A 26,703-nucleotide genomic window follows, 5' to 3' on the forward strand; every position below is an offset into this window, starting at 1 on the left:
TTATATAAAATTTTCCAATTTTAAAATAATATCAGAAAAGTACTCCATTTGAAAACCGCATTTAACAACCATCAATAGTATTATTATTTTTAAATAAAAATGAATCTTCATTTAAAAAACTCAAAAAAATTAAAAACAAATAAAAATATATACTTTTTAATTTGGTTACACATGACTATTTAGTTAAGTATTATTATTATTATTATTATTATTATTCTTTTAACAAAATACAAAACCCCCAATAAAAAAAACATAATATCCCATCTAAAGTCCCCATATATCCATTATTAGATATATCTCAAAAAATAATTATTGAATAATCTTATATACGGATATGGTATACTCCAAGTATATTATAAAATACCATCTTGATAAAAATAAAAAATTATATAAAAAATTTTAATTAGATGAGGTGATAGGATAATAATTTATATCCTAAAAATATTTAATAATTTTTCATTGTCAAAATGCTTATATAAAAAAGTATTTGGAGTTAAAAAATCTACTGTCTCGGTGAGGGTATCGGTGAGGGTAGCACCATAGCACCACCTTCTCTCTCTCCTGCAGGACCGCCTTTTGCTCTCCCTAACCCTCTCCCAACTCCGGGTTTGGGTCCGTGCTTCAAATTTTGGACGCACTTTGGCCCCGAGATCCGGCTACTTCCGGTAATTCCCTCTATCCTCTCCACGATTCTTACAGTACCATGTCCTAAACACTTCACCTGCCGTTAACTTAAAAATCTCAGATTAATTATCCACAAAAGAAAGAAAAATCTTGAAAATGGTCGATGAACCTTGAACTTCCCGTCGTTTTAGGGAATGGGTATTCCCTTTTTGCATTATACGATACTTGTTACTGAAATTGCGATGTGGGTCCCTTTGTAACTCATCCTTTGCATATCGCTTTGCTTGTTACTTGCGGGTTCAGTGTGGGCTTGAATTTAGGGTTGCATTGCTCTGACTGTTAGCTCGTATTTTTTTGTTTAGTTTTTTTCCAATTTTACTTTGTTCTTTCTTTTTGGTGAGGAATCTTTCATTTCCAAACCGAAATGAGGAATTATGAATTGCCTATTTGTTCTGAAACCTGCAATATCATATACGCATATATCCTCTCAATAAAATAATACAAACCCTTGAACTGGAAGGCCAAAATACCGTATCAAAACCGTACGTACTTAACACAGATATACATAAATACAAAGTATTCGTGCATACACACGCACACATACATTTGTATAAGAAAGTGAATATATGTATATTATGTGATACATATAAATGCATACAAACAAATACACCACACAAATACATACATTTTATATATATGTGTATATAATTACATTGATCTGCGTATATGCAATGCATATTTACATACGCACGCACACATTTAGGATAGATGCTCACGTTATCTTCTCCTTTTTCATTATTGGGTATCTTTTTGACAACTACGTGTATATGCCCTTGTGTGTTTTCCTATTTATAACTGATACAGTTCCAGTAAGATTGTTCTCCTACGTGTATATGATGCATGGGACATTCTGATATGTTGACAGATATTCGATTTGAACACTTTGTTTAATTTACTCGTAACTGTCTCAGTGTTTTCATCTCTCTACGAAATTGGCAATGAATAAATATAACTTCAGCATATGGCAAAATTGGTTACATAATTCTTATAGCAGAGTTGTACCTTCAAGTCCGGCTTGACTACCGATTTGGGCACGAAGATAGAAATTCATTTATGGCATATGATATTTAAGGCATCCCGATTGTCACGGATACTTGAAAAGCATTATACACTGCTTGTGGACTGATTTTTGTCATTCAAAACCAATTAATACCTTTTGATTTCGGAGCATTATTATGATCTGAACTGTAAGATTCTTTTAATCATTCACTTGCCATGAATAGATTTCAATTCAAAAGATGTTTTTCTTCCTCCTAGAATATGAGTAGCCTGGTAGAGAGGCTTCGTGCTAGATCAGATCGGAAACCAATATACAACATTGACGAATCAGATGATGATGCCGATCTTTTGCCTGGAAAACATGGGACAGCTCATGAAAAGTTTGAAAAGATAGTCAGGAGCGATACGGTTTGTTTTTGTTTTTGTTCTTTTAGAACTTATGTTTCCTTTTCTTCGCCCTCATTGGACTTGTTTACTTGTTCTACGGTTATACTTATGTTAGATGACGAATTTTAAAGAATGAAACATTGTTGCCACCTTAAATACTGAGTTTCTTAATTGTTTGGTTAGCTCATAAAATTTGGTTATGCATCCTCTGAAATGAGGTGCTTGAGAATCAGTTCTCATAAGTACCTCAACTATTTTTTCTTTAATGCTAAATATATTTATAGTATACAGAATAAAGTTCTTTCTAAGAGAAAAACGTAATCCTAAATCGAAATATACTTTGAAACTTTTTTTTTATTGGCACCGGGTGTCCGGAAACAGCGTTCCGACTAATCCTGGGGGTGCACAGGCCCCTGGCACGGAGTTTCCCACAAGTGCACCCAGGGTAATTCAAGGGAAAAATCCCCTAGTCCGATGACCCCTAGATTGTTTGCACCCAAGGGGATTTGAACCTTAGACTTGGGGGAGCATACCCCCAAGCCCAGGGCCTTTGCCACTCGAGCCAAACCCTTGGGGTTTATTCTATGAAACTTGTCAATTTAGATATTAAGCATTTTATAATAAAAAGTGATGCTGGGAAATTTTCAACCCCTTTAGTTTGTGGCATATTTAACCTGAAAAATCCGGGCTTCGTCCAGATTACTTATATGATATGCTTTAATGTGTTCAAGGCACGTATTTTCATTGTTGCTTGAAGGCTTTTGAACTTCATAGCAATGACAGCAAGTGGGTGGCAGTGTTTGGCCATTTGATGGAAAATATTGTGTCATGTTACTTTGGTGCATGACAGAAAAGGCTTTAATTTGTCATGTTATTCTCAGGTTATTTTGTTTAATGTCTAATGGTTTATCAATTTATCTGTCTTATATATAGAAAGTTTTATTTACTCTGTCTGTCTGTCTATTTTGCAATTTTTTAAATATTTTGTTAATCTAACAATTGATGTTTTTTTTTTAAAACATAGAAGGAGAATTTATGTCAAGCCTGTGGAGAAAGCGGGAATCTTCTCTGTTGTGAAACATGCACTTATGCTTATCATTCCAAGTGCTTACTTCCTCCTCTGAAAGCTCCTCTTCCTGGCAACTGGAGGTGTCCTGAATGTGTATGATTCCATATCTGGAACTATTGTTGCTTTTGTCAAGCAAACTATGGATTGCATGTGTTGGTGATAGCTGCTGATGAACATGCTTTATTTTCAGGTTAGCCCTCTAAATGACATCGAGAAGATATTGGACTGTGAAATGCGCCCTACTGTTGCTGATGATAGTGATGCCTCAAAGTTGGGATCAAAGCAAATTTTTGTAAAACAATATCTTGTAAAGTGGAAAGGATTATCTTATTTGCATTGCACATGGTAACTTCCTGGCTAATGATTATCTAAGAATATGTTTTTAGGGGAAAACTTTGTTTAGTTGACCAATACTTCTAAAAGGACTTTGATTTCTAGTAAGTCTTTTTAATCCTGGAATACGTTTCTTATGTTTTCTTGTTGTTCTTTGTGCTATTTGGAATATATATTTATGTAATAGCTAGTATGGCCTTGCTTATCAACCTTTTTCCTTGAATTTTTGTTAGTGTGATGCTTTCCATTTACATGCCATACGATCTTAACACAGGGTGCCAGAGAAAGAGTTCCTAAAAGCTTTTAAGACGCATCCTCGCCTAAAGACTAAAGTAAACAATTTCCATCGTCAAATGGCATCTAACAATAACTCTGAGGAAGACTTTGTTGCCATTCGACCTGAATGGACTACAGTTGATCGGATTCTTGCTTGCAGGTGCAACCATCTCAAAGTTTTTCTTGTTAATACATAATATGAGATGAATTTTGCTTCAATTTTGCTCTCTGAGTTCAATGCTTTAAACTTGAGTTTGTGCAAAATTTCAATGCTCTAGGGCTTGAAATAGTTTTAGAAGGTTTAAAATCAATGCAAAAGTGTTAAAAAAAGCACCATGTTGAAGTGAGCATAGGGAAAAAAGAAAAAAGTGAGTGGTTAGAGAGTTTTAGTACTATTTGGCCTATGGTTTGCCTGCTATTTGCTGCTTTCTTAAGTTTTCTTTTGGGACAAGCCTTTAATTTATTTTCTATTGATATATTAACATCCATTTCAGGTGTTTCTAATGTATGCTCCCTATGTACTTGGGTAACGCCTTTTGCTCATTGATATAATCACCTTAGTATATAAAAAAAATCTTTTATCATAAATCTTTTGAATTTCTTTTTATCGTAGCATCGCAAAGTGGACTAGTTCAAATCACTCGACTTGTCACTATGCAAAATAATGGGGTGGAAGGTTTTACTGTCATAAATTCATTTCTTAGTCTTGATTGGTGTTAAGGATATAAATAATTAATATTTCCATAAGCTTATGCTTTAGGGATAAGTGGTGATGCACATGGTATCAGAGCAGAAGTTCTGAGTTCGAAGTCTAACTTTACACTTAATTCTATTAATTAAATATTTCATGTGTTGGGTCCACTTATTGCGAGGGAGTCTGACCCACACTTGAGGGGAAGTGTTAATGATATAAATAATTAAATATTTTCATCAGTTTAAGCTTTTGGGACAATTGGTGACTTCACAATTGGTTCTTGTGAGCTTGTTATCAAATTGATTTTTTTTTATTATTTTTTTAGTTTTATATATTTATCATTTTGATCTGTTTGAACATGTAATGGAACTGATTTTGGATGTGATGTCATTTACTAAATGCTACAGAGGTGATGATGATGAGAAGGAATATCTTGTGAAGTGGAAAGAACTTTCATATGATGAATGTTACTGGGAATTTGAATCAGATATTTCTGCATTTCAGCCAGAAATAGAGAGATTTAAAATAATTCAGTCTAGGTATACTAAGTCTAGTAAGCAGAAAAGCAGCCCAAAAGATGCTATGGAATCAAGGAAGAAGCAGAAAGAATTTCAACAGTATGAACACAGTCCTGACTTTCTTTCTGGAGGTAATATTGTCTGATATATACTCTCTAACATGGCTCACTTTTTCTATATGCTATTTGGTTTGAATTGTGAACTCTTGATTGGATTTTGGTATAAATGAAGGCACACTACATCCATATCAGCTTGAAGGATTGAACTTCCTACGTTTCTCTTGGTCCAAACAAACTCATGTAATACTAGCTGATGAGATGGGACTTGGTGAGTCTTCTTTTTTCCTCTCTTTAAGGAGCTGTCTGTGCATCTTCATGACTGGATTTTGCAATCTCTTTGTTGGTTGCAGGAAAAACTATACAGAGTATTGCTTTTCTGGCCTCTCTTTTTGAAGAGAACCTTTCTCACCATTTGGTGGTTGCTCCACTTTCAACTCTGCGAAATTGGAACGTGAATTTGCAACATGGGCTCCTCAAATGAACGTCGTATGTACATTGGATTTGTCTATTTAGCATTTTCATTGGCTGGTCAATATTTCCCTGAACAAAAGCTTCCTTACTGCAGGTTATGTATGTTGGGTCTGCCCAAGCTCGTGCTGTTATTAGGGAATATGAATTTTACTTTCCCAAAAGCCACAAGAAAATCAAGAAAAAGAAATCTGGTCAAGTTGTTACTGAAAGCAAGCAAGATAGGATAAAATTTGATGTCCTTCTAACGTCGTATGAGATGATTAACTTGGACTCAGCATCCTTGAAACCGATCAAGTGGGAGTGCATGGTAACAATCTCCAACTCATTGCATTCTTTGCTTTTCCTCAATTTGTGCTTTGTATTTTTTCCCCTAATGCTAATTTCTGTTCATAGATTGTTGATGAAGGTCATCGTCTTAAAAACAAGGATTCAAAATTGTTTTCTTCAATGAAGCAGTATTCAAGTAGACATCGAGTGCTTTTGACTGGGACTCCTCTTCAGGTTTATTGTCAGATTATGCTATTATTCTGGGATCATATTCTACAATATGAGCTTTTTATTTCTCCTTGGATGAATGCATAATATGTTTTCTCCACATTGCTGTGATTTCTGTAAGTCACTAAACATCAGAATGGATTTTGCTATAGGATGGTGATTAATCGTACAGCCTGTTCTTTAAGTGAGTGGCAGAAAAAAGATCAATTCTGTATTATTAGTTTGGGTTCTCATCTCATGATAATACACCATGTATTGGAAGAATATTGCTTTTATCCTTGGACTCATAGTATTTTGGCTGTCTTAGAAATAATCTACACATTCATGTAGATAGTTGGCAGGGGGGCATGAGTAATCGGTTAAAATGTGCAAGGAGCTGACTTTTCATCCTAGTTCAAATGTCTGCTATCGTATTAATATTATTACTTTGGAATTTGGATGCATCTTTTTCTTCTTTTTGGTGTATATGCTATCTTTCACTCATTGCTTGATGCAAGTTATATATGTGAATATTTGTCATTATACCATATATTTGATCGGAAAGCATGTGCAGTATCATCTCTCGGGAATTAAAAAATAATACTCATTTTCTTTTTATTTATTTAGTAGCTTTTATGTTTGCATTAATATGCTTATTTCTGACTTCAGTTACTTGTTACATGAGGCTTAGTTATTCATACAAACCTGCTTATGGGGGGACCCTTCTTTTCCATTTTCAGAATAATCTTGACGAACTTTTCATGCTTATGCACTTCCTTGATGCTGGAAAGGTTAGTATATAGCACAGCATGCTGTAGATGTTAGTGTTCATTTCCTTAAATGTACGTTATAGAAATTGATTCATGGACATCATGACTGTTTTCTTGCTCACGATTTCTATTTTCTGCAGTTTGGAAGTTTAGAGGAGTTCCAGGAAGAGTTTAAGGATATCAATCAAGAAGAGCAGATTTCTAGGCTTCATAAAATGTTGGCCCCCCATCTCCTTAGAAGTATGGTTCTTAAACTCTTTCAAGTGACAAAAATTTCACTTTATCACCATGTTATGAGTTTCATTATTGGGTGTATGCAATGCTTTATGATAGCCATGTAGTATGAATTTTTAACTCAACTCAAAGTTCCTAGTCTTTTTTTGGTTTCCCTTTATTTTTCATTTTTTTCTTCTTCCTATTGTCTTGCACCTGCAATAGTTACTGTTGTTGCATGGGTCTGGATGGGAGGATCAGTAGGCCCCAGAACTTTTTTTCCGGATGCATGTAGGTCCTGTAACTGATCCATGTATCTTAGTAAGTGTTGCAAAGAATGCATCACCTATGTGATGGCAAAACCCATGCTTAACTTTTTGGTGACCAGCATGTGCTGTTACATAGCTTGACTGCTTTTAATACTGTCTTATTATTCTTTTTTTAAATTTACAGGCATTCTTAGATTGCAGAATGCAGACGCTTCTCATCTGTTTTGCCAATATGTTTGCATATTGAACCTAAATGAAGTTAATGTTTGCTCTCAATTATTATCAATGTTGTTACAAACTCTTTTGTGGCAATAATTGCTGAAAACACTCCAACATAGCACCCTTTAGAAGTTATCATGTTCCGCTTAAGAAGTTACGAAAAATTAACTGATTAGAGAAATCTTCTCCTGTATGATACTTTTAGTTCACCTTGAACTCAAATTTCATTTTTAGGGGAAGGACATCCTCCCCAATCCTCGAACTTTATTCAGTTGACTACCATGATATACATTTTGATGGTGGAATCGTGTATCTAGGGTTCACTCCCTAAGGGTGGGTCAAAAGGACCCTGCCTTGATGAGGTTGGGTGTCATAAAAAAAAAAAAAAAAAAAAAAAAAAACTCAAGTTTTTACTGTGTAAGAGGAGATTTATCTTAATTAACCTGTAACCTTTTGAAATTATATTACATTACTGAAGATGTGGCTGTAAATATTGTATGCTATTGCAGGAGTAAAAAAAGATGTAATGAAGGAACTTCCTCCTAAAAAGGAACTTATTTTACGTGTTGAATTGAGTAACAAACAGAAAGAATACTACAAAGCAATTCTGACTCGGAACTATCAGATACTAACTCGACGTGGTGGTGCACAGGTAGGGTTGCTTTTTTAATTAGTTAATAGCTTTTCATTTTATTTTCGATCTAACATGTTACTGTGGTTGAATACCTGTATCAGATTTCTCTAATCAATGTGGTTATGGAATTGAGAAAGCTCTGCTGTCACCCTTATATGTTAGAAGGAGTTGAACCTGATATAGAAGATACAAAAGAATCTTTCAAGTAAATATGTACTCCCTATCAATATTGCCATCTATATATTCAATGATGAAGGCAGGATTGTTTGGCAATAGATACAGTGAATTTGTTCTGATTTTGATGTGCCAGATTATATCTACCATAATTTTTTCTTAGTAAGCTATAACAATGTTCCTCTGTTTTTTGCTTCTCCTTTTCTTTTTCTGTTTGACAGACAGCTCCTGGAATCATCAGGGAAGTTGCAATTGTTGGACAAAATGATGGTGAAGCTGAAAGAGCAAGGCCATAGAGTTCTCATATATTCACAATTTCAACACATGTTGGACTTGCTCGAAGATTATTGCACTTATAAGGTTTACATTCAACATTATCTTGCCTACATACTTCTATGTATGCATTTAGTTGGAATTAATTATATTACAAGGAAACAATTTATATAAGTTGTTTAATGTTGCTTCATACTTTTTCTTTGGGGTCAGAAATGGATGTATGAGCGGATAGATGGCAAAGTTGGTGGAGCTGAAAGACAAATTAGAATAGACCGATTTAATGCCAAAAATTCATCCAGGTTTTGTTTTTTGCTCTCAACCAGAGCTGGAGGCTTGGGAATAAACCTTGCAACTGCCGATACAGTTATCATATATGATAGGTGAAAAGTTTACGCTCTGACATGTCTTATTTTTTCTTTTAAAATATTTTAGCTGTGATGGACCAACTACTGGAGTTTGGTTTCTGGATTACTAATTGATAATCAATTGTTGATATTTTTTTTGTGTGTGAAGTAATTAAACTCTTTGGTTGCGTCAAAGGGATATTTTTTTTGATAGGTAAATTGCGTCAAAGGGATATCAATTCATGGTTCTGTGAACCTAGAGTTTCGGAAGACAGTGAGTATGTATTTAATGAATGACTGAACTAGTAATTTTCCATGGATAGTGCTTCTCTATGTGATGGAATTTGATGATTGCAAGGGAAGGGGTTTTGGGTTCAGCGATGCCAATTGCCATGATTGGAACTATGGAATGTTAGTTCTAGCTATAATTGTTGTAAAGGTACGAGTGGCCTAATGCAAAATGAAGATATTGTCTAGAGTAATTATTTAGAGTAAAGGTGCAAGTGTACCTATTCAGGCATCTTGCGGGTTGACACATAACTTTGGCCAAGGTGGCGACAACATCAATAGCGCTGTGGAGGAGACGCGAGTTTTAGGAACTGGTGTGGAAGAAGGGACAAGGTTGTCATTCGTGCCTTGCGAGGGGGAATTTTTATTGCCTCGTCCACAGTTTGGAGCAGAGTCTACAGAAGATGTTGTCCTCCTGATATCTCTCCCACCGATTAGCAATATAGCTGATTCATCATCGAATTGGGTTTTGGATAAGGTAAATGAGATACAACAGTGTGTGCAGATTACTTGTGAAGGATTCGAGAACCAATTCATAGCACTACTCACTGCAATAGAGGCTGGTCATGTACTTGGCACAAAATCAAGATCTAAGAAGAGCAGAGAGCTAAAGCGTCTTACTTGGACAATCAACTATGACGATAAGGGATGTAGTTCAAGTCGAGGGAGGACCAGAGGGAAGACAGAACCAATTGTATATTGTTAGTAGGACCAGTGTGTTTGGGAATTTACAGTGACTTGGTATATGGGCAAAATCTGGTTTGGTGGGATAGGCATTGGTGCACTGGTGGTGGTTTGGGACAGGCGCATTTTTGGGCTTGGGCTAGGGCTTTGTTACGTTCATTTTGCTAGATGGGTTTGTTGTTGGGCTAGGGCTTTGTTGGGTTTATTGTTCCTTGTATCTTTTTTGCACCTCAACTAGGTGTTTTCTCTTGTATACATCTAGTGTTGGCTACGCCTATTGGTATTAATAAATTTTCACTTACCAAAAAAAAGTTTAGAGTAATTATCTCTGTATTCGAGTGACTAGATTCTGATACTGGTATGATGAGATGGAGGCTCTATAGTGGATATGAAAGTGTGCTTTGTTACACATGAAGAGCTTCCTTGGAAATAAATGTGGCATGCAAAGGTGCTTCCTGAAGTCACAAATTTCACTAGGTTTGAATCACTTCAAAAGATTATGATATTCGTGCCTTACACAAGGTCTGAATCACTTCTTCATATAGTGATGCTACTTGGGCCATAGGATGGTGGGTCATTCTAGCATTGTGCAGGGGCTAGAGCTCTATTATGTGTTGTCTTGTTTCTTAATGTTTTATTGACTACGTCCCGATAGCTGAGTTTCTTCAAGGTAGTAATGGTAGCATTGACATGGCAATGGGTTGGTTTGATTGTGCCCTGTCATTGGATCTCTCTAATGCTATTTCAAAGACTGCATAGCCACTTCATTCAGATTTAAGTGGTTTATGTTGTATGCTGTTAGGAGAGGGAGGGAGGGAGGGAGGGCTCCCCTTAGGCTTCATGGTTGGCAGCAACAGAGTAAGGTTGGGTTTGGATAAAGGGTTAAGATGAGATGAGATGATATGTTTTGTTGAAAGTTGAATAAAATATTGTTAAATATAATTTTTTAGTATTATTTTTATTTTGAGATTTGAAAAAGTTAAATTGTTTATTATATTTTTGTATGAGAATTTGGGAAAGTTGTAATGATGAGATAGATGAGATGAGATGAGATAAGTTTGTGTATCCAAACCCATCCCAAGTGTTATCCTCAGGGTAATAAATGATGGTGGTAACTCTTCATTTATCTCGGTACTGAAAATGAGTTTGCACTTTTAGATTTAGATTTAGATTTATTTGAAAGAAAAAGATGTGTCATATGTTGTTCTAATATGTGCGAGATAACTTCTCTATTTTATTCTTCAAGTATTTTTTTCATTCACCAAAAAACCTTATCGTTTTGCAGTGATTGGAATCCCCATGCCGATCTACAAGCTATGGCTAGAGCTCATCGACTTGGGCAAACTAACAAGGTTGATATCATTCCTCAATATTGTTACGCCAAATTATTGTTGTCGTGGTCCTTTGCTTGCTTTAAAGTTGAGTTTGCTTCGGTGCTGCAGGTGATGATTTATAGGCTCGTAACACGAGGAACCATTGAAGAAAGGATGATGCAAATGACTAAGAAGAAAATGGTGTTAGAACATCTCGTTGTTGGGAGGCTGAAGGCTCAAAACATTAACCAGGTAAACGATGTTCTTTCAGATACTAATGCTGTTGTTATATTCTGTAAAAAGTATGCCATTGTCAGCAATATATTTTTTTTCCTTGTTGGTTTTGAAATCTTCCAAGTCTTTCAATCTTTCTATTTACGGTAGTGTTGTTTCTTGATAAGCTTTGTTCACATGTTTTGGGTACTCTGTCATGGTGGAAATATTCATAATTATCCAAAATTTTGTGGCCTTGATGCTTGTTTTTATAATATTTCAAGCTTGTCCTTGATTTTTATTTTCTTTGTACATAAGTGTAATTTGAAATAGGTAAATCATGAAATTTAAACGAACTAGATGGGTTAGATGGGTTGAGGGCTGGGTTAGGGTTACATTTTCCTTCTATTTGGAATATTGCAGGTCATGGTTTGGGCTGGATCTGTTAGCACTATTAATTCCAGTGGAAACTGGGAATCTGGCCAGATCTCTCTGTTGCTATCCCTAGGGTTCACTGTGCAACCATGAGATATATCCTTGTTATATAAAGGGGGCAATGCTTTTCCTCAAAGTAGCTCCTTCAAGTAAAGACCAGAGAAAATGAAGTTACTTCGACGTATACATGCTAGAAGACTAGAAAACAATGGTTGTCCAAAAGATGCTGTAAGATTCAGGAGTATTACAGTTTCGCTGCTCTTGGTGTACTGAATCCTGATCACCTGGTTTTTGTATACTTTTCATTTCCCTTCTCGTTCCCCTTCAAGTAATATCTCTGGATGCTAGTATCTCAAGATTTTTGTACTGGAGATTGTGCAGCCCAGCCTTTGGACTAGCAGCTAGAAAAGTAGAATATAATTGTCGATCACTTGATCTTCCTCCAAACCAGTCATGATAAACTTTTCTAAGAAAAAAACTCCTATCTAGTCTGATCAACTTTTTTCAGGGGTGAGTAGCATGTTATATGACTATAATTTAAACCTGAAAAGCTTTAAAGGATTCTCAATTGCGAGAATCAATTCCAAAGTGTGACTAGTGTGAAAAAGAAACTGGGATACATGCTATCACATGTCATTTTGTTAGAGGTATAAATCTGCTGAATGGTGACAAGCCCATCTGTTAAAATTGATTTTACTGGTTGATTCTTCTTTATATAAATTATCGTTTTATTTAGGGTGTGCTGTATGTTTCAAGTGCCTCATTTTTAATGTTGGATGGAAAGGAATGATCAGTGTTTTAATGATAAGGAGAGAACTTTGGAGGAACTACGAAATTTTTTTGTGCACACATTATTGCTCTGATTTTCTGCTTTAGTGTTTAACGGAGCTAATGCTCATGATTTTCTGTTGTCGTTTTCTGCTGCTGAGAATTTATTTAGGTGTTTCTTTTGTATACTCCCTGTGCACATTTTTTTTTTGATAAGTAAAATTATTATATATATAAATCAATAGGAGTAACCAAGTACACTGAACGTATACAAGAAAACACCTAGCCCATACAAGAGAGCCCCTAATGACCCAAAATTCCCATGAAACCTACCCAAAATACACCAAGCCCGAATTGGACACACCTCCCCAACCCCAACCCCTTGTTTCCATAAAACTAATCCTCTACCAGAACATCCCACAACGAGATCGTCTTCACAATGCCCTCCCTTTATTCTTCCCTCGATTTGAGCTACCTCCCTTAGCATTGTAGTTGATTGAACATAGAAGACGCCTTAACTTCCTACTTTTCTTAAAATGTGATTTGGTTTCAAGCGCGTGACTCGCCTCAATCGCAGTGAGTAGAGCTTTAAATTGATCTTCATATTCTCTCTGTTCTCCATATGAAAGCCCCAGGATTTGCTGAAGTCCGTTAACTTTATTCAGAACCCAATATGATGGTAACCCGCTATATTGTTTAACGGAGGGATAGAAACCAAGGGAACAACATTATCTCCAACCACCGTACCCAACTGCACTATTCCAAACCTACCCCCACGTGAGGTACCAACGGCAAACCGCTAGTGTCCATTGTTTTTGCCACCATTAAAGGTTCCTCCCCTCCACCAACATTGCTTGACTTTGCACCACCCCCAACGATCCTTGTCGTGTCGCTTTGTCTGGCCCTACTGTTCCCTCCATAACACAAGAAGGGGAAGCACTACCTTTTGTGACCCCGTTTGCATCTTTCAAAAGAGGTTTGACTGTTTCTTCCAAAATATTCGAGACCCTTGAGGGTCCCCTGTCTTCAACTAAGGATGAACCCTGGATAGAAGTACCAACCCCATTTGCATATGGTAATTGAGGTCCTACAGCTCCCTCAGGAGGCACAGTGACACTGGCATGGACAAAGATGCTAGCGTTCAATGACCCAATCTGTGACGGCGTTGAAATGCCTTTTGTCGGCACACTTGTGGCCTTCAAACCCGAAGGATTTACCCCCCGCCCTCCCTCCCTCATCCATGCTCGGCCCACCGCCAAAACCCACGACTAAGTCCAGCCCTTTATCCACTTTAATCATCAGATCTCTCACGTACTCCATAACTCACTTCAATTGAGTTTTGACATCCCACAAGACCCACTCCACCTCTCCCAATGTCACCTGACAGCTTTTGTCTCCTACAAGTGCCTTACTCTTTCCTTCTGCCGCTGAGCTGTTCTCGACTGGACTACGCGCCAATGAACTCAACACTGCAGCGTACGAAGCACCTCTGACTGAGGACGGCCTTCCCATGTTTTTCCAAACTCCCCAGTAACACTTCAAATGGACTACAGAAAGCCTTTCCATCCAATGCCATTAGCGCCCTTCGGAATCACCAACAATCCTTTCCTCCTTCCATTCCAGAATTCTGAGAGTTGTAAAAAGCTGCCCCTTGCGTTAGCATGATGTTGAATAATAAAAACTCCATTACCCATCCTTAACTCTCTGAAGAAACCTTCATGACAGATAAGTTCTAAACAATCCTCAATTCCCTTAGCCACCCACGAAGCTGTCATCCTCCCTAGACACATGAACTTTGCTATCCTTTTGCTACGTTCAGAAATACGAAAATTATTTCTTCCCTCTTTCGTAAAAACAAAAGTTTTTGATTCCACTTTCAACCACCTCTCGCCTTCCAACTGAGACGAGTCCACATCGCACATCGTCATCGTCAAATCCCTGTGTCCACTGCTCCCTATTGCTCCAACTTCATCTTCTTAAAGTAAAGAACAAAGCTTCATCCAGGTCGGTTTTTGCAAAAAAACCTGGTTGCCAGAGAGGGGGTTAACGCCGGACGGCCCTCGGCAGAGTCGCCGGGGCCCGTCGACCTTATCTGTGCCGGTGAAGGGGTCACCCGCTGTTCTAGAGTGGGGAGGGTGGCGATGTTTATGTAGGGAGATAGAGATAGATCTGGTTTCGGCGATAGAAGCAAACGATGGAGAGACGGAGATAGAGACGGACGCTGGAGACAGAGGCAGAGACAGGGACAAACGACGGCAACAGATGGCACAGAAGGACTACACAGACGATGGAAACTGAGATAGAAGCTGCGAAATCCGGTTGTCGGAGGGAGGACCGACACCGGCCGGCCCTCAGCGGTAGCGCTGGGGCCCATCGACCAAGTCTGTTGCGGTGGTGAGATGCCACACGCCGGCTAGGGTGGGGGATGGGTGGCAGTAGGTCTGGGTGTTTAGGGTTCTCTCTCCCTGTGTACATGGGCATTGATCGCCTATTTCATTCGTATTAATAAAACTGTCTTTCTTACTTATAAAAAAAAGTACCTCATTTTTAATGACTACTTCTGATAGAAGTCGAATGTAAGCCAGAGATTGTGTGTGCACTGAGGAACTAAAATTATCTGAGTAAATGTATTTACATACACAATGATGAAAATTCTAAGTGATTCTGATTTTACTTTAGGAAGAGTTAGATGACATCATAAGGTATGGCTCAAAGGAGTTATTTGCTGATGAGAATGATGAAGCAGGGAAATCCAGACAAATTCATTATGATGATGCAGCAATAGATAGGTAAGTTCTTTTCTTACGGCTTTGACTAAATTCACGACCATTTGGGCTCAAAATTCTTTTGTTACAGATTACTTGACCGTGAACATGTTGGAGATGAAGACGCTACATTGGATGATGAAGAAGAAGATGGGTTTTTAAAAGCCTTTAAGGTTTTATCTAATTTTATATTATCATGTGCATTACATCATTGTGCTTCTAGTGATTTAAGTTACGCTTTATTTCCCTATGTCCGACATACTTGTATTTGTACTCCTTGGCGTGATGGTTTAACACAGTTGTCTTTGATTACATAAAAAGGAAAAGACCAAAATAGGGTTGTGGTGTTGGCAAGGAGAAGTGACTTTTGGCGGAGGAAGTGTCAGTCTTGCTTACATATAGAAAGAATCCAAATATGGAAGTCACTTTGGTTACCATTGTTTTACTTTGGTGCATAAATGTGACCTGGTTTGGATGGAATTGTACCATTCCATGGTGACATTAAATCAGCCAAACAGCAGAGCATGCTATTGGTGTAGCTTCTGCAGTCCTATTGCTGAGGCTTGTGGAATCCCAAATATTATGACATCCTTGTATCAATTTGTTCAGAGTCTTTTGAATATTCTGTTGCATTACATGCGTCTGATAATAGCTTGGCTACTTTTTAGTTATTGTTCCATACGTTTTGGGCATTCTTCCTTATGCTAGTTCATATCTGTTCCTTTTTGGTCTCATCAGACAAATATATACACTTCTTGTGACAGCACACAGACATTAATGGACTTACTCTACATGATTTTCTTTCGTCCCTTTCTATTTCTAGCAAGATGACTTTCATCTACACCCAATATTTATATATCATACAAATATTTAATATTTCCGCCATTGGGATTGTTTTAATATCTGTGAACATCCGATTGTGATTGTTTCTGAACAGCTTTGTGGAACAGCATAGGATTTCATCATTATATTCTCTGCTTCTTTCTTGTTTTCTAAAAAATTAAAATAAGTGTTATATTTGTAGGTGGCAAATTTTGAATATATTGATGAAGCAGAGGCTGTACCAGAGGAGGAAGCACAGAAGCCAACTGTTGACATTAAGACTACAACAAGCAATTCAGAAAGATCAAGTTACTGGGAAGAGTTGTTAAGAGACAGATATGAAGTGCACAAAATTGAAGAGTTCAATGCTTTGGGCAAGGGAAAGAGAAGCCGAAAGCAGGTATTGGTTTGGTCTTTATGACATCAATTAGAATCACTTGGTCCCATATTGTCTGTTATATACTTAGAATGCTACAGTAATGTATTTGCATACACACAGAAACACTCATATTCTAAGGAAAATCTCTCTTCAAAGATGTCAAATGATCTGTATATGACTGTTTTCTTTTGGGGGAATTTTCCCATCTTTGTTACTTATCCCAGTCTCAATTCTCCATGGATGTGGGGGGATTAGTGTGTGCTTTTGGGGTTTTGTACAGATGGTATCTGTTGAAGAAGATGACCTAGCTGGTTTGGAAGATGTGAGCTCTGATGGTGAGGATGATAACTACGAAGCCGAGCTGACCGATGGTGAAACAACTGCAACAGGAGCTCCTTCTGGGAGAAAGCCTTACAAAAAGAAATCTCGTGGTACTTCTTTGTACTAGTATTGTTCAATAATCTAATCACAATGATTTGGTCAGCATGTGCTGACTGTAGTGCCACTTCCTTGTGATTACTTTTACAGTGGATGGCACCGAGCCACTTCCTTTGATGGAAGGTGAAGGGAGATCATTCAGGGTACTAGGTTTCAATCAAAATCAGAGGGCAGCATTTGTGCAAATTTTGATGAGGTTCTCTCTCACATTTGTAACCAATTTTACAGTAGTTGTTAGATGTACACCCACCCACCCACCCACACACACACGAAAAAACACACGACACACACAAAGCATTAACGTGTAAATTTGTAGAATTGTCAAGTATGTTATTGCAAGAAACTGAAACTTCTGGGAATGGCATATGTAAGTCTGATCACTTCCAGTTTGCAAATGTTTCGACACTTGTCTTACTCTTGAATGATTTGCAGGTTTGGGGTTGGTGATTTTGACTGGAAGGAGTTTACGTCTCGTATGAAGCAGAAGACCTATGAAGAAATAAAAGAGTATTCTATATAGCTTTTGCTTCTGATTTGAAATCTTCTTGAGTTGCAGCATTAAAATGTTATTGGAATTTAGCACATTATAATTTCTTAACTTTTAAAAAAATGTTACTGGAATTTATGGTGGCCTTGTCTTTGTCATCTTGTTTGGGCAATAAGTTTAAACATTTTATCTCCACACTTTCCAGGATGGGATGACCATGCACATGTGCTTCAGGACTGCCAGTATACTTGCTTTAGGACTGCTAATACATGTGTCTTGTTTTCTAGAAACTACTGGAATGATAAACTCAAGTTGCAAAAGTTTCGCTTGTTTTAGGCCTCGTTTGGTTATACTGATGAGATGAGATGAGATGAGATGAGAAATATGTTAATAGTAGTGAGATAATTTGTGAATAGTAGTGAAATAATTTGAGTTAAGATGTTTTATGGGTTTTGGGAAAGGAGAGAGAAAATGTTGAATAAAAATATTATAAAATTAAAATATTGTTAGAATATTACTTTTTAATATTATGTTTGTTTTGAGATTTGAAAAAGTTGAATTGTTTTTTATGTTTTGTTTGGAAGTTTGGAAAAGTTGTAATGATTAGATGAAAAAGTTGAAAAGTTGAAATTGAAAAGTGCTTGTGTTTGAATGGTGTTTGGATGTTGAGATAAGATGGGTTGAGACCATCTGTGAAACCAAACGGGGCCAGTTCTATGAATTTGATTACTTTTTTCTGATATAAAAAATGTTTTGGATCAAGTCAATAAGGGGCAAGGTTTGAGGTGTCAAGCGTACCAATGTGATGTTTCCACCTTTTTTGTTCAGGTTTAATAATAAGTCTATGCTGTTGAATCGCACAATTTAGTACAGCATGAAAATTTTGACAAAGACTAGATATATTGAGGAGATTTGTCTCTCGAGCATGCCATTTTTCTGCAACATTAGTGAAGTTTTCTAACATCTTTTCTAGCATGTTGTAAAACAAATATTTGAAGCTAAAAGTGGTCTTAATTCTTATGCATTAATGTTGAGCTGTCATAAATTTACTCCAACTATACCATGATGCAAGTGCAGATTGGTTTGATTTTTGTTTCTCTAGAAACTTTTCCACACCGCCAAAAAGAGTTCTGTATATTATTATACGTGCCTGTAATGATTATACTTGATTATGATCTTGAGGCACAAAGTTAAAATAATATTGTAAAGTAGATAAATTGCATATGTATGCATGTATGTTTACTCTTTCCATTTTCTATGAAGTAGATAATTGGTATGTTGATATACTTATATTTTTTTCTTCAGTTATGGGGTTCTCTTCTTGTCTCACATTGCTGAAGATATAACAGACACCCCAACCTTTTCAGGTCATAAAAACCTGCTGTTTCCATTTCTTAATTTGTTTTCCTTTGTCTGTAACCATGTCTGCTCTGTTACTAAAGCTTTTACCTACTACTTATCTTGGTTATAGACGGTGTTCCTAAAGAAGGACTCAGAATACAAGATGTGCTTGTTAGGATTGCAGTTCTGATGCTAGTAAGGGACAAAGTAAGTTTTGGTAAAAGAATATTGCCGTATTTAGTTCTTTCCTTGGTTAAATGTTCAATTTTTTTTTTTCCTGAGTTATACACGTAACTCCATTTTTTTTTTATTTTGTTGATTTTAGTAGTTGGGGTACATTGTAGGGATCCTCGTATGAATCCTCGTATGACTCAACCAAGTGATGGATGTGGATTGTCTCTTTTCCCTGTTTTGTCTTTAGGGAAATGGTCATTATGTGATATGATTTTGCTCATCTCCTGAGGCATAAGCATATACCTATAAGCACAAGGCTTGGGATTTGTTAATTTACATTATGCAAGTTGTATTATTAATTTTTTAATTTTTTTTTTTTTTTTTTGCCAACTTAGCAATGGGTTTTCACTAATAAGTAGTTCCTGAGCCTGGAGATAGGAGGGCTCTGGAAGCACCTCATTTAAGCATGTGAGAGAATAGGGGTGGAAAAGAAATAATTGAATTTTTACGTGCAATAGGCTTATCTTACAGATTGTTTTCTTTGCATTAAGTTTGAATTAACTCAGTAGGGGTATTCTTGTAGATATCTTAGTATAGTTCTTTGGAAGCTATCATATAGTGTTGGGCAGAGTTTTAAGTTCAAAGTTAAAATGGAGACTTTGAATCCATGGTTTTAACTTGGGCAGGGAGAACTAAATTGTAATGTATTGAATGTATATTTATGGGAATAGGAAGGTAGAGATGTGTAAGTTGTTACAATTAATGATGAAGAGGAACGCAAAAAGTGACCATATCTTATCCTGAATCAATTCTTCATGTAGAAGGGTAGATTGTGGAAGATGCAACCCATATTTTAAACAATTCTAGCAAAGTGAAGATGTGCATGTTGAGTATGTGTGATTCCAGGCCATTTATTAAATAAAAAAGGAAGATATATCTCATATTAGGGCTTTGGAGACACTCAATTCAATTCTTTATGTATAAAATGTACATTTCTATTGATAAAGCTTATCTTCCAATTCTCTACATTTCTTGAGGCTAAACTCTTTTTTTCCCCTCCTTTTTGGGTGTAATGATAGGTGAAGTTTTCATCAGAAAATCCAGGCACTCCACTTTTCACTGAGGACATCATATCTCGGTACCCAGGGTTGAAGGGTGGAAAATCTTGGAAGGAGGAACATGATTCATTATTATTGCGTGCTGTACTGAAGTATGTTTCTGTTACTGGTTTATAAGTCACAAGTATACTCTTTGCAATAATTTATAAACTGTTATGCTTGTTTGCTTATATCCTTCCTTCGTAATATATCTCCTTAGTTGTATAGTAAGGCGGGCTGGTTTGGATGTTGAGATCATCTCATCTCAACATCCAAACATGATCTCAACATCCAAACATCACTAAAACACACACACTTTTCAATTTCAAATCGTCAACTTTTTTGTCTAATTATTACTTAATCATTACAATTTTTCCAAACTTCTAAATAAAACACAAAAAACAATTCTACTTTTTTAAATCTCAAAACAAAAATAATATTAAAAAATTATGTTCTAACAATATTTTAACTTTATAATATTTTTATTCAAATTTTTCTCTCCTTTCCCAAAACCCCATAAAAACATCTTAACTTAAACCATTTCACTATTATTCACAGATTTTTCATCTCATCTCATCTCAACATCCAAACGAGACACCTTCATATTTATAGATTCTAAGATTGACTCTGATTTGTACTTTGTACTCGGGCATAAGTGTATGAGTAACTATTTTTCTATGCATCTATGGAACTCTTTTATGTGTAGTGCAATAATTGGTGAGAAACGAGTTGGTGTTCTGTTAATTTTAGGAAATACTTCATATTCAATTTGAAGGGCTTCATAGTTAGTAAATTAAATTGCAAAACGTTGTCAGCCTGACTTCTCTTACATTCAGTTTCCTTTGAAAGCTACTGTGTTGCTTTTTGTAATAGCGTGGCCGAATTAAACTTCTACTTCTGCTAATGGTCATTGGACCAAATGGCATCTTCTCACCACTTAAACAAGGGGTAGAGAATGAGATTGTAGGTTCAAATCCTATCACATGAGTATATTTACCCTATAAAAGAATGCTTCAAGTCTGGGGTTCTTGAACTGATGAGATTTCAACCATGCATTCTACATGTTGTTGTTGTTGAAAATCAATTGGAGGATATAGGTCCTTAATCATCTTGAAGTTGATTATATTTCAAACTGGGATTGGTCTGAAAAGGGAGGTCTCAGATGGAAAAGGCAGTATGGTGTGCATCATCTCTTCCGCATGATTGTTACCCAAATTGCGTTTCTCAGACCATGGATATTTGTAGGCTATAGATAGTTTGTGTGCTTGGCCGTTGCTTTGTTGCTTGCTTTGTTTGTTTGTTTTTGTTTTTTTTTTCCTGTACTCCATGCACACATGTGACCACATTTGCACACGTTTGTTAATGTATGAATGTTTAGTATTATCTGTGTGACTTCCCGCTAAATCCTACATTGGGCAGATGAAGTATAATATAAGTGAATGAATATGATAAAGGTGAATTGAGTGCTTGATAATTTAGCTTTGCTACAACACTCAGTTCACACAGACATTTGTTTAAGTACTTATCACTTGCTTTTGTCTTCTTGCTTTCATAAAAGGCATGGGTATGGAAGATGGCAAGCTATTGTTGATGACAAGGATCTGAGGATTCAGGAGGTGATTTGTCAAGAGTTAAATCTCCCCTTCATAAATCTACCTGTCCCAGGACAAGCTGCTTCCCAAGCACAAAATGGTACAAATACAGCTAATGCAGGAGCGCCTGGCTCCCAGTTAAAGGAAAATGGTGGTGGGAATGATATAGCAACTGATGCTGCACCTGGAACTGCTGATGCTTCAAACCAAGCACGGCTACATCAAGACCCTTCTATACTACTTTACTTCAGAGATATGCAGAGAAGACAGGTTGAGTTTATCAAGAAAAGGGTGCTTCTCTTGGAAAAGGGACTCAATGCAGAGTACCAGAAAGAATACTTCGTAAGTTTAATTACATTTTTCAGGCATCTGCATATTGGTTTATTATGTGTATTCTGTTGGAGTCTAAAGGAAATTAGCCTAAAATATTATTGTCTCAGTAAAAGTTAATGCCAATTGCAATATTTCTTATGGACTTGTTCTATTAATTCATGAATTCAGAAAACATAAATGAGATAATGAATGTTGCATGTAGTCTTGGGCTAAGATTCTTGACCTCAATTTAGGATTGGTAGACAAAGGAACGCTAAGTGGTCTTAACCTAAGCAACCAAACAATGAAGGGCAGCTAGCCTGGTGTATTATCTGTCTAGGCATCTCTTCTGTTGATTGCTGGAGAACCTATTTGTCGCATTCAATTAATACTTCCTCAAAGGTAGGCAGAAAGCACATTCCCTATGGAGGGATGATCATTGAGGGTCAGTCCACCACCTCGTTGTTGTCAAGTTGTGGTGAAGCCCAAAACATTCTGCAGTCTTGAATGTGGGCCAGAGTTCTTAATATCATTTTGCCAATCATTGCTCGGGAGGATAGATTCTTTCAATTAAATCTGTATTCAACGAGATGGACTGTACTTGTAACACTACCCAGATCTGAGTCAGGCTCAACCTGATTAGACAGGCTGTTCAATAAACATTGTATCTCCTGTTGGTCTCCGCAGTGGAGAGTTTGAAGAGAGTTTCCTGACCTCATGGCCTGTCTCCCGCAAAGTGTTTTGCTTTGAAAAGGTCCTTGTGTACTTTGACCGATGAATCTTAACCAATTACCTCTGGGCCTTGACAGATGTCACGTCCTCTGAAGTGCTGTTAATGTAAATACAGTGATCATACCATTACTTTTCAGAACTTGGGACAACTTCGATCTAGTTTACTTTTGAGTCCCCTCCACATACTCTCATCCAACCCCTTCTACCAATAAGTGGTGCTGCCATCATCTCATGGCCTTATTATTTAGTTTGTGTTTGCTCACTGACCATGGTTGCTTTTTATTTCCCTTACTCCTTTTAGCACCCCCCCCCCCCCCCCCCCCCCCCCCCCCCCCCCCCCCCCCCCCCCCCCCCCCCCCCCAAAAAAAAAAAAAAAAAGAAAAAAAAGAAAGAAAGGTTGTTTTGCATGCAGAATTGACCAAACTAATTCCTTATCGAGTCCTATTCAATTCTAAGCATCTATCTTGTTGAATGCTTTTTGGAATAAATTGCAATGCTAAAAAGTTTTAAGTCTGGAAAATCTAGGTACCTCCACCTGTACATTTTCCCTGATTCCTTGCTATGTTATATGCATCTCCCTTGGCCGATTTACTGGATTTAATGCCACAAAGAGGTTTCTCTGAAACATTTCTTCCAGCATGGACTGTATTTAAGTTTGAATCTGCAAAATAACTAGCTTAGTAGCCCTATGCTTTTGATATCCTTGATTACATTGGGCTTTATATATGTGGTCATCATTGCCAAGAGTAAGCAGGATTGCTCTCGACATTATGCTAAATTTAAGTTTATGAATTGTGTATTTCATCAGTTGTAAGGAGATGGCACTTACTTGCTTGTGGACTTGGATAGTTTTCATTCTCCTTGATTGTGTCCCAGGGTGACGTGAAACCAAACGAGACTGCTAGTGAGGAGCCTGAAAATGAACCTAAGGTTACAAATATGCCAAGTCCCAATGTGGAGGTTGATACCCAAGTGATTGATCAATTGCCTCAAGTAGAAGCAATAAGTAAGTCTAACTTTAGTTCTGGAATGATCGCTGATCAATATGGTAGAGTTCTTGTCTACTTCCATTTCTTCATTTTTCTTTTGTCCTCTTTTAGTTGGCGACTTTCGGGTATCCAATATACTTGCTTGAGTTTGTATTAGATTTTTTCCCTCTATTCAAGAATATGAAATTCAGAATCATGTATCATATGGTTTTTACTATTAACAACAGTTCCAGCAGAATTTTATATCAATGCAGGTTTTTCTTAAAGAAAAAAATTAAAAATTGTCCCTGGTCATTTGCTCATTTTTCATTTTTCCGGTCCTTGGCTACAAATATCGGTGGGAAAGAATTCACGGATGAGTTGCATATCCTGATCAATTGGCATCACATCATTTCTTCTATTGATTGATATGAGCCTCTTGATCTGTGCTCGGTTATGACTAATATTGTGCCTATACAGCTACCGAAGAAATTGCTGCTGCTGTTTGTGATGATGACCGAGATCGATTGGAATTGGCTCAGCTTTATAATGAGGTAAATTCTTGCCTTGAGCGCATTATACATCGCAGTTTATGCATATTGGCTACATTTTGTTGGGATAAAGAAGTCATCATGCAGAGACTGGAACATTTTTGGAAGGCATGCTAGCCAACAGGTTACAGATCCTTTACCTTCTGTTCAATATTTTTTGCAGATGTGCAAGATTGTAGAGGAAAACGCCCAGGAATCTGTTCCGACATCCTTAGCAAACCAATCTGTGACGAGTGTCAACTTGGGAAAGAAACTCCGGCCGTTGGAAAGCATCTATGAAGACGTAAATCGCATTCTCTCTCCTGCACAGACAAATCCCCCTACTTCAGAACATCCAATGAATACGGGGCAACAATCACAAGTTGAATCACAGAACACCATTTCAGGCACTGGATCACCATCTATGCAGCAAGAAGGCCACAGCCCTGCTTCCATGGTGGTAACAGAGATGATGGATGTAGAAACAGAACCTCTAAACGAAAGCAGCAAGTTGGAGTCAAACCCAGACCAAGACCCAAACCAAGCAAAAACACAGAGTGAGTCGCCTCTTAACGTTCAACCTTCTACAGATCAAAGTCGTCCAACGGCAGAAAATGCAAGTTTGCCTGATATATCTGCGGACAATGTGGAAATGGAAGAAAGGAAAGACGAAGCTATACCCAACGGAAGCACAGAGAAATCAGAGCCGGGGGTCATTATTTTGGATGACTGACACATACATGTAACATCACTAAGCGGCCCATTCTTACCCATTTTCATGATGCATTGCTCTCTGTAACATTTAACAATTTTTACCTGAAACCAAATTAATTTTAATGGAACTTCATCGGTATTTTATAAAACCTCTTATTTAGTTTTAATTCTGTTAAGGCTAAATTGTTTTGTAACCCCCAGTTCTGACGATGCTCCGAGTGCCTTTAAGGGAGGAAGAAGTAGTTGGGTGTATTCGTGACACCTCCAATGTCAAAAGTCAAAATATACTTTTTACGGCATGGCAGCGCATTTAATGCGGTCGATCTTGTTAGTTGCAGGGACTCGACTTTGGTGTTAGCCATTCGATGCATTTAGTGCAGCCGATCCTGCAGGGTATAGGATCATGGCCTGTCTTTTCCTCATTAATGTGCTGCATTCGAGGGAGGGCCATCTGTCTTTCTCTTCTTGGGCAGGCTTGGGCTTCTTCCCTATCATCCTCCGGCCTACCAAGTCATGGGTTATGGGTTTTGGCCTGGTTGGGTATAAAAACCTCCCTTCTAGTTCCATAGGAGGATTGTTAGTAAGAAATGCTTGAAATGATTGATACTTAATTAAAAAACCAATGATTTGTAATGTGAATGCAATTACAGAGTCACATAATTTCGAAAAATGAATTAGAATGTTGCATTCTATAATTTGCATTCTATGAATTAAAATTGTTTAAAACCTAATTTTAAACTCAATGCGAAAAGGGTAGTGTCATTGAGTCATTGATGGCCCCTCTCTCCTCTGCTCACTCAACCCTTTTGGCGAAAGTATGTCTTCCCTTCAAAGTGGTTTTGATTGATTCATGTGATCATTAGCGTGAAGAGTTCGCTTTTGAAGAGTAGGGAAGGTTTTCTAAACCATAAGTTGCGTACGTGTGGGGCGCCTGACGGTGTGATCCAGATCTTTATTCTCTTAAAATGCCATTTTGTTCTTTTGAATTAATCACAAATAGCCAGAAGACTGTACACGGTTTCTGTTCACGACGTTTCAGTAATCTCGGTAACTGTTCACAATTCTATTGACCAAATCCTATTAGTTTCTATGTCATATTCCTTTGTATTAATCAGTTAAGAGCCACGCTAATGAGAATAGTGTAGCCTTGAATGAATATATTTGCTCGTACGAACTAATACCGGATTGATGAGCCTAAAAAAAAAAAGAAAAAAAAAAAAAAGAGAGCTTATATTGTCCACACATCTAAGTTATATTGTCATTAAAGATACACAACAGATTATTGTTGGTTGTGATAGTTACAAAACTTGTAGCTGCATGCACAGGAACAAGAGCCCTCCACGAGTAAATTCCCCCAGGCGTGCTGCAGGCATACATGCATACAAAACAGTATACCCACATGCATGTGCATAGCCATAACGATTTAAATTAGTTCTCTTTAGTATTACAACACTCTTTTAGATTGAATAACAAGAAGAGATAAATACTTTTGCTACAAGATGATTTAGGTTAAAATTGCAAAGAAGAGATGATAATGAAAGGACTGATGGTTAACAGGTAAAACTATGGTGAAAGCATAAATGTCCAAGTTCATTCAAGAGCTGCTTGCAACGCCTCAGTTTAACAGGTAGAAACTGGGAAATTCTAAGTTTTTGTCTTGCGAACAATGGATTAGTTACTTACTGAGCTATTTAACCTTTGATTATGAAATCTTAAGTTGTTTAAGAACCAAGAGATGAAAAACAACCATACAAATAATCAAATCATACTATGCTAAGCTCTCCTACA

The 26,703-nt window shown here is 37.1% G+C and overlaps 1 protein-coding gene across 1 annotated transcript; it reads left to right on the plus strand.

The window, feature by feature from the left end:
• Window positions 1–501: 501 nt before the first annotated feature.
• Window positions 502–25,051, plus strand: LOC121263698 (CHD3-type chromatin-remodeling factor PICKLE). Its single transcript, XM_041166738.1, is given in 32 exon segments — window positions 502–665; window positions 1,942–2,091; window positions 3,095–3,232; window positions 3,330–3,484; window positions 3,747–3,908; window positions 4,850–5,091; window positions 5,192–5,287; window positions 5,370–5,465; window positions 5,468–5,505; window positions 5,585–5,797; window positions 5,884–5,991; window positions 6,705–6,755; window positions 6,875–6,974; window positions 7,945–8,087; window positions 8,171–8,274; window positions 8,465–8,603; window positions 8,730–8,899; window positions 11,121–11,187; window positions 11,278–11,400; window positions 15,244–15,353; window positions 15,421–15,502; window positions 16,354–16,551; window positions 16,811–16,961; window positions 17,059–17,164; window positions 17,401–17,475; window positions 18,761–18,822; window positions 18,927–19,003; window positions 20,050–20,180; window positions 21,626–22,001; window positions 23,580–23,709; window positions 24,152–24,225; window positions 24,386–25,051. Coding segments are annotated over 31 exon segments (4,413 nt in total). The 5' UTR covers window positions 502–665; window positions 1,942–1,944; the 3' UTR covers window positions 24,935–25,051.
• The last annotated feature ends 1,652 nt before the right edge of the window (window positions 25,052–26,703 follow it).

The sequence above is a fragment of the Juglans microcarpa x Juglans regia genome, chromosome 4S (assembly GCF_004785595.1).
Source record: "Juglans microcarpa x Juglans regia isolate MS1-56 chromosome 4S, Jm3101_v1.0, whole genome shotgun sequence".
NCBI classification, from domain to species: domain Eukaryota; kingdom Viridiplantae; phylum Streptophyta; class Magnoliopsida; order Fagales; family Juglandaceae; genus Juglans; species Juglans microcarpa x Juglans regia.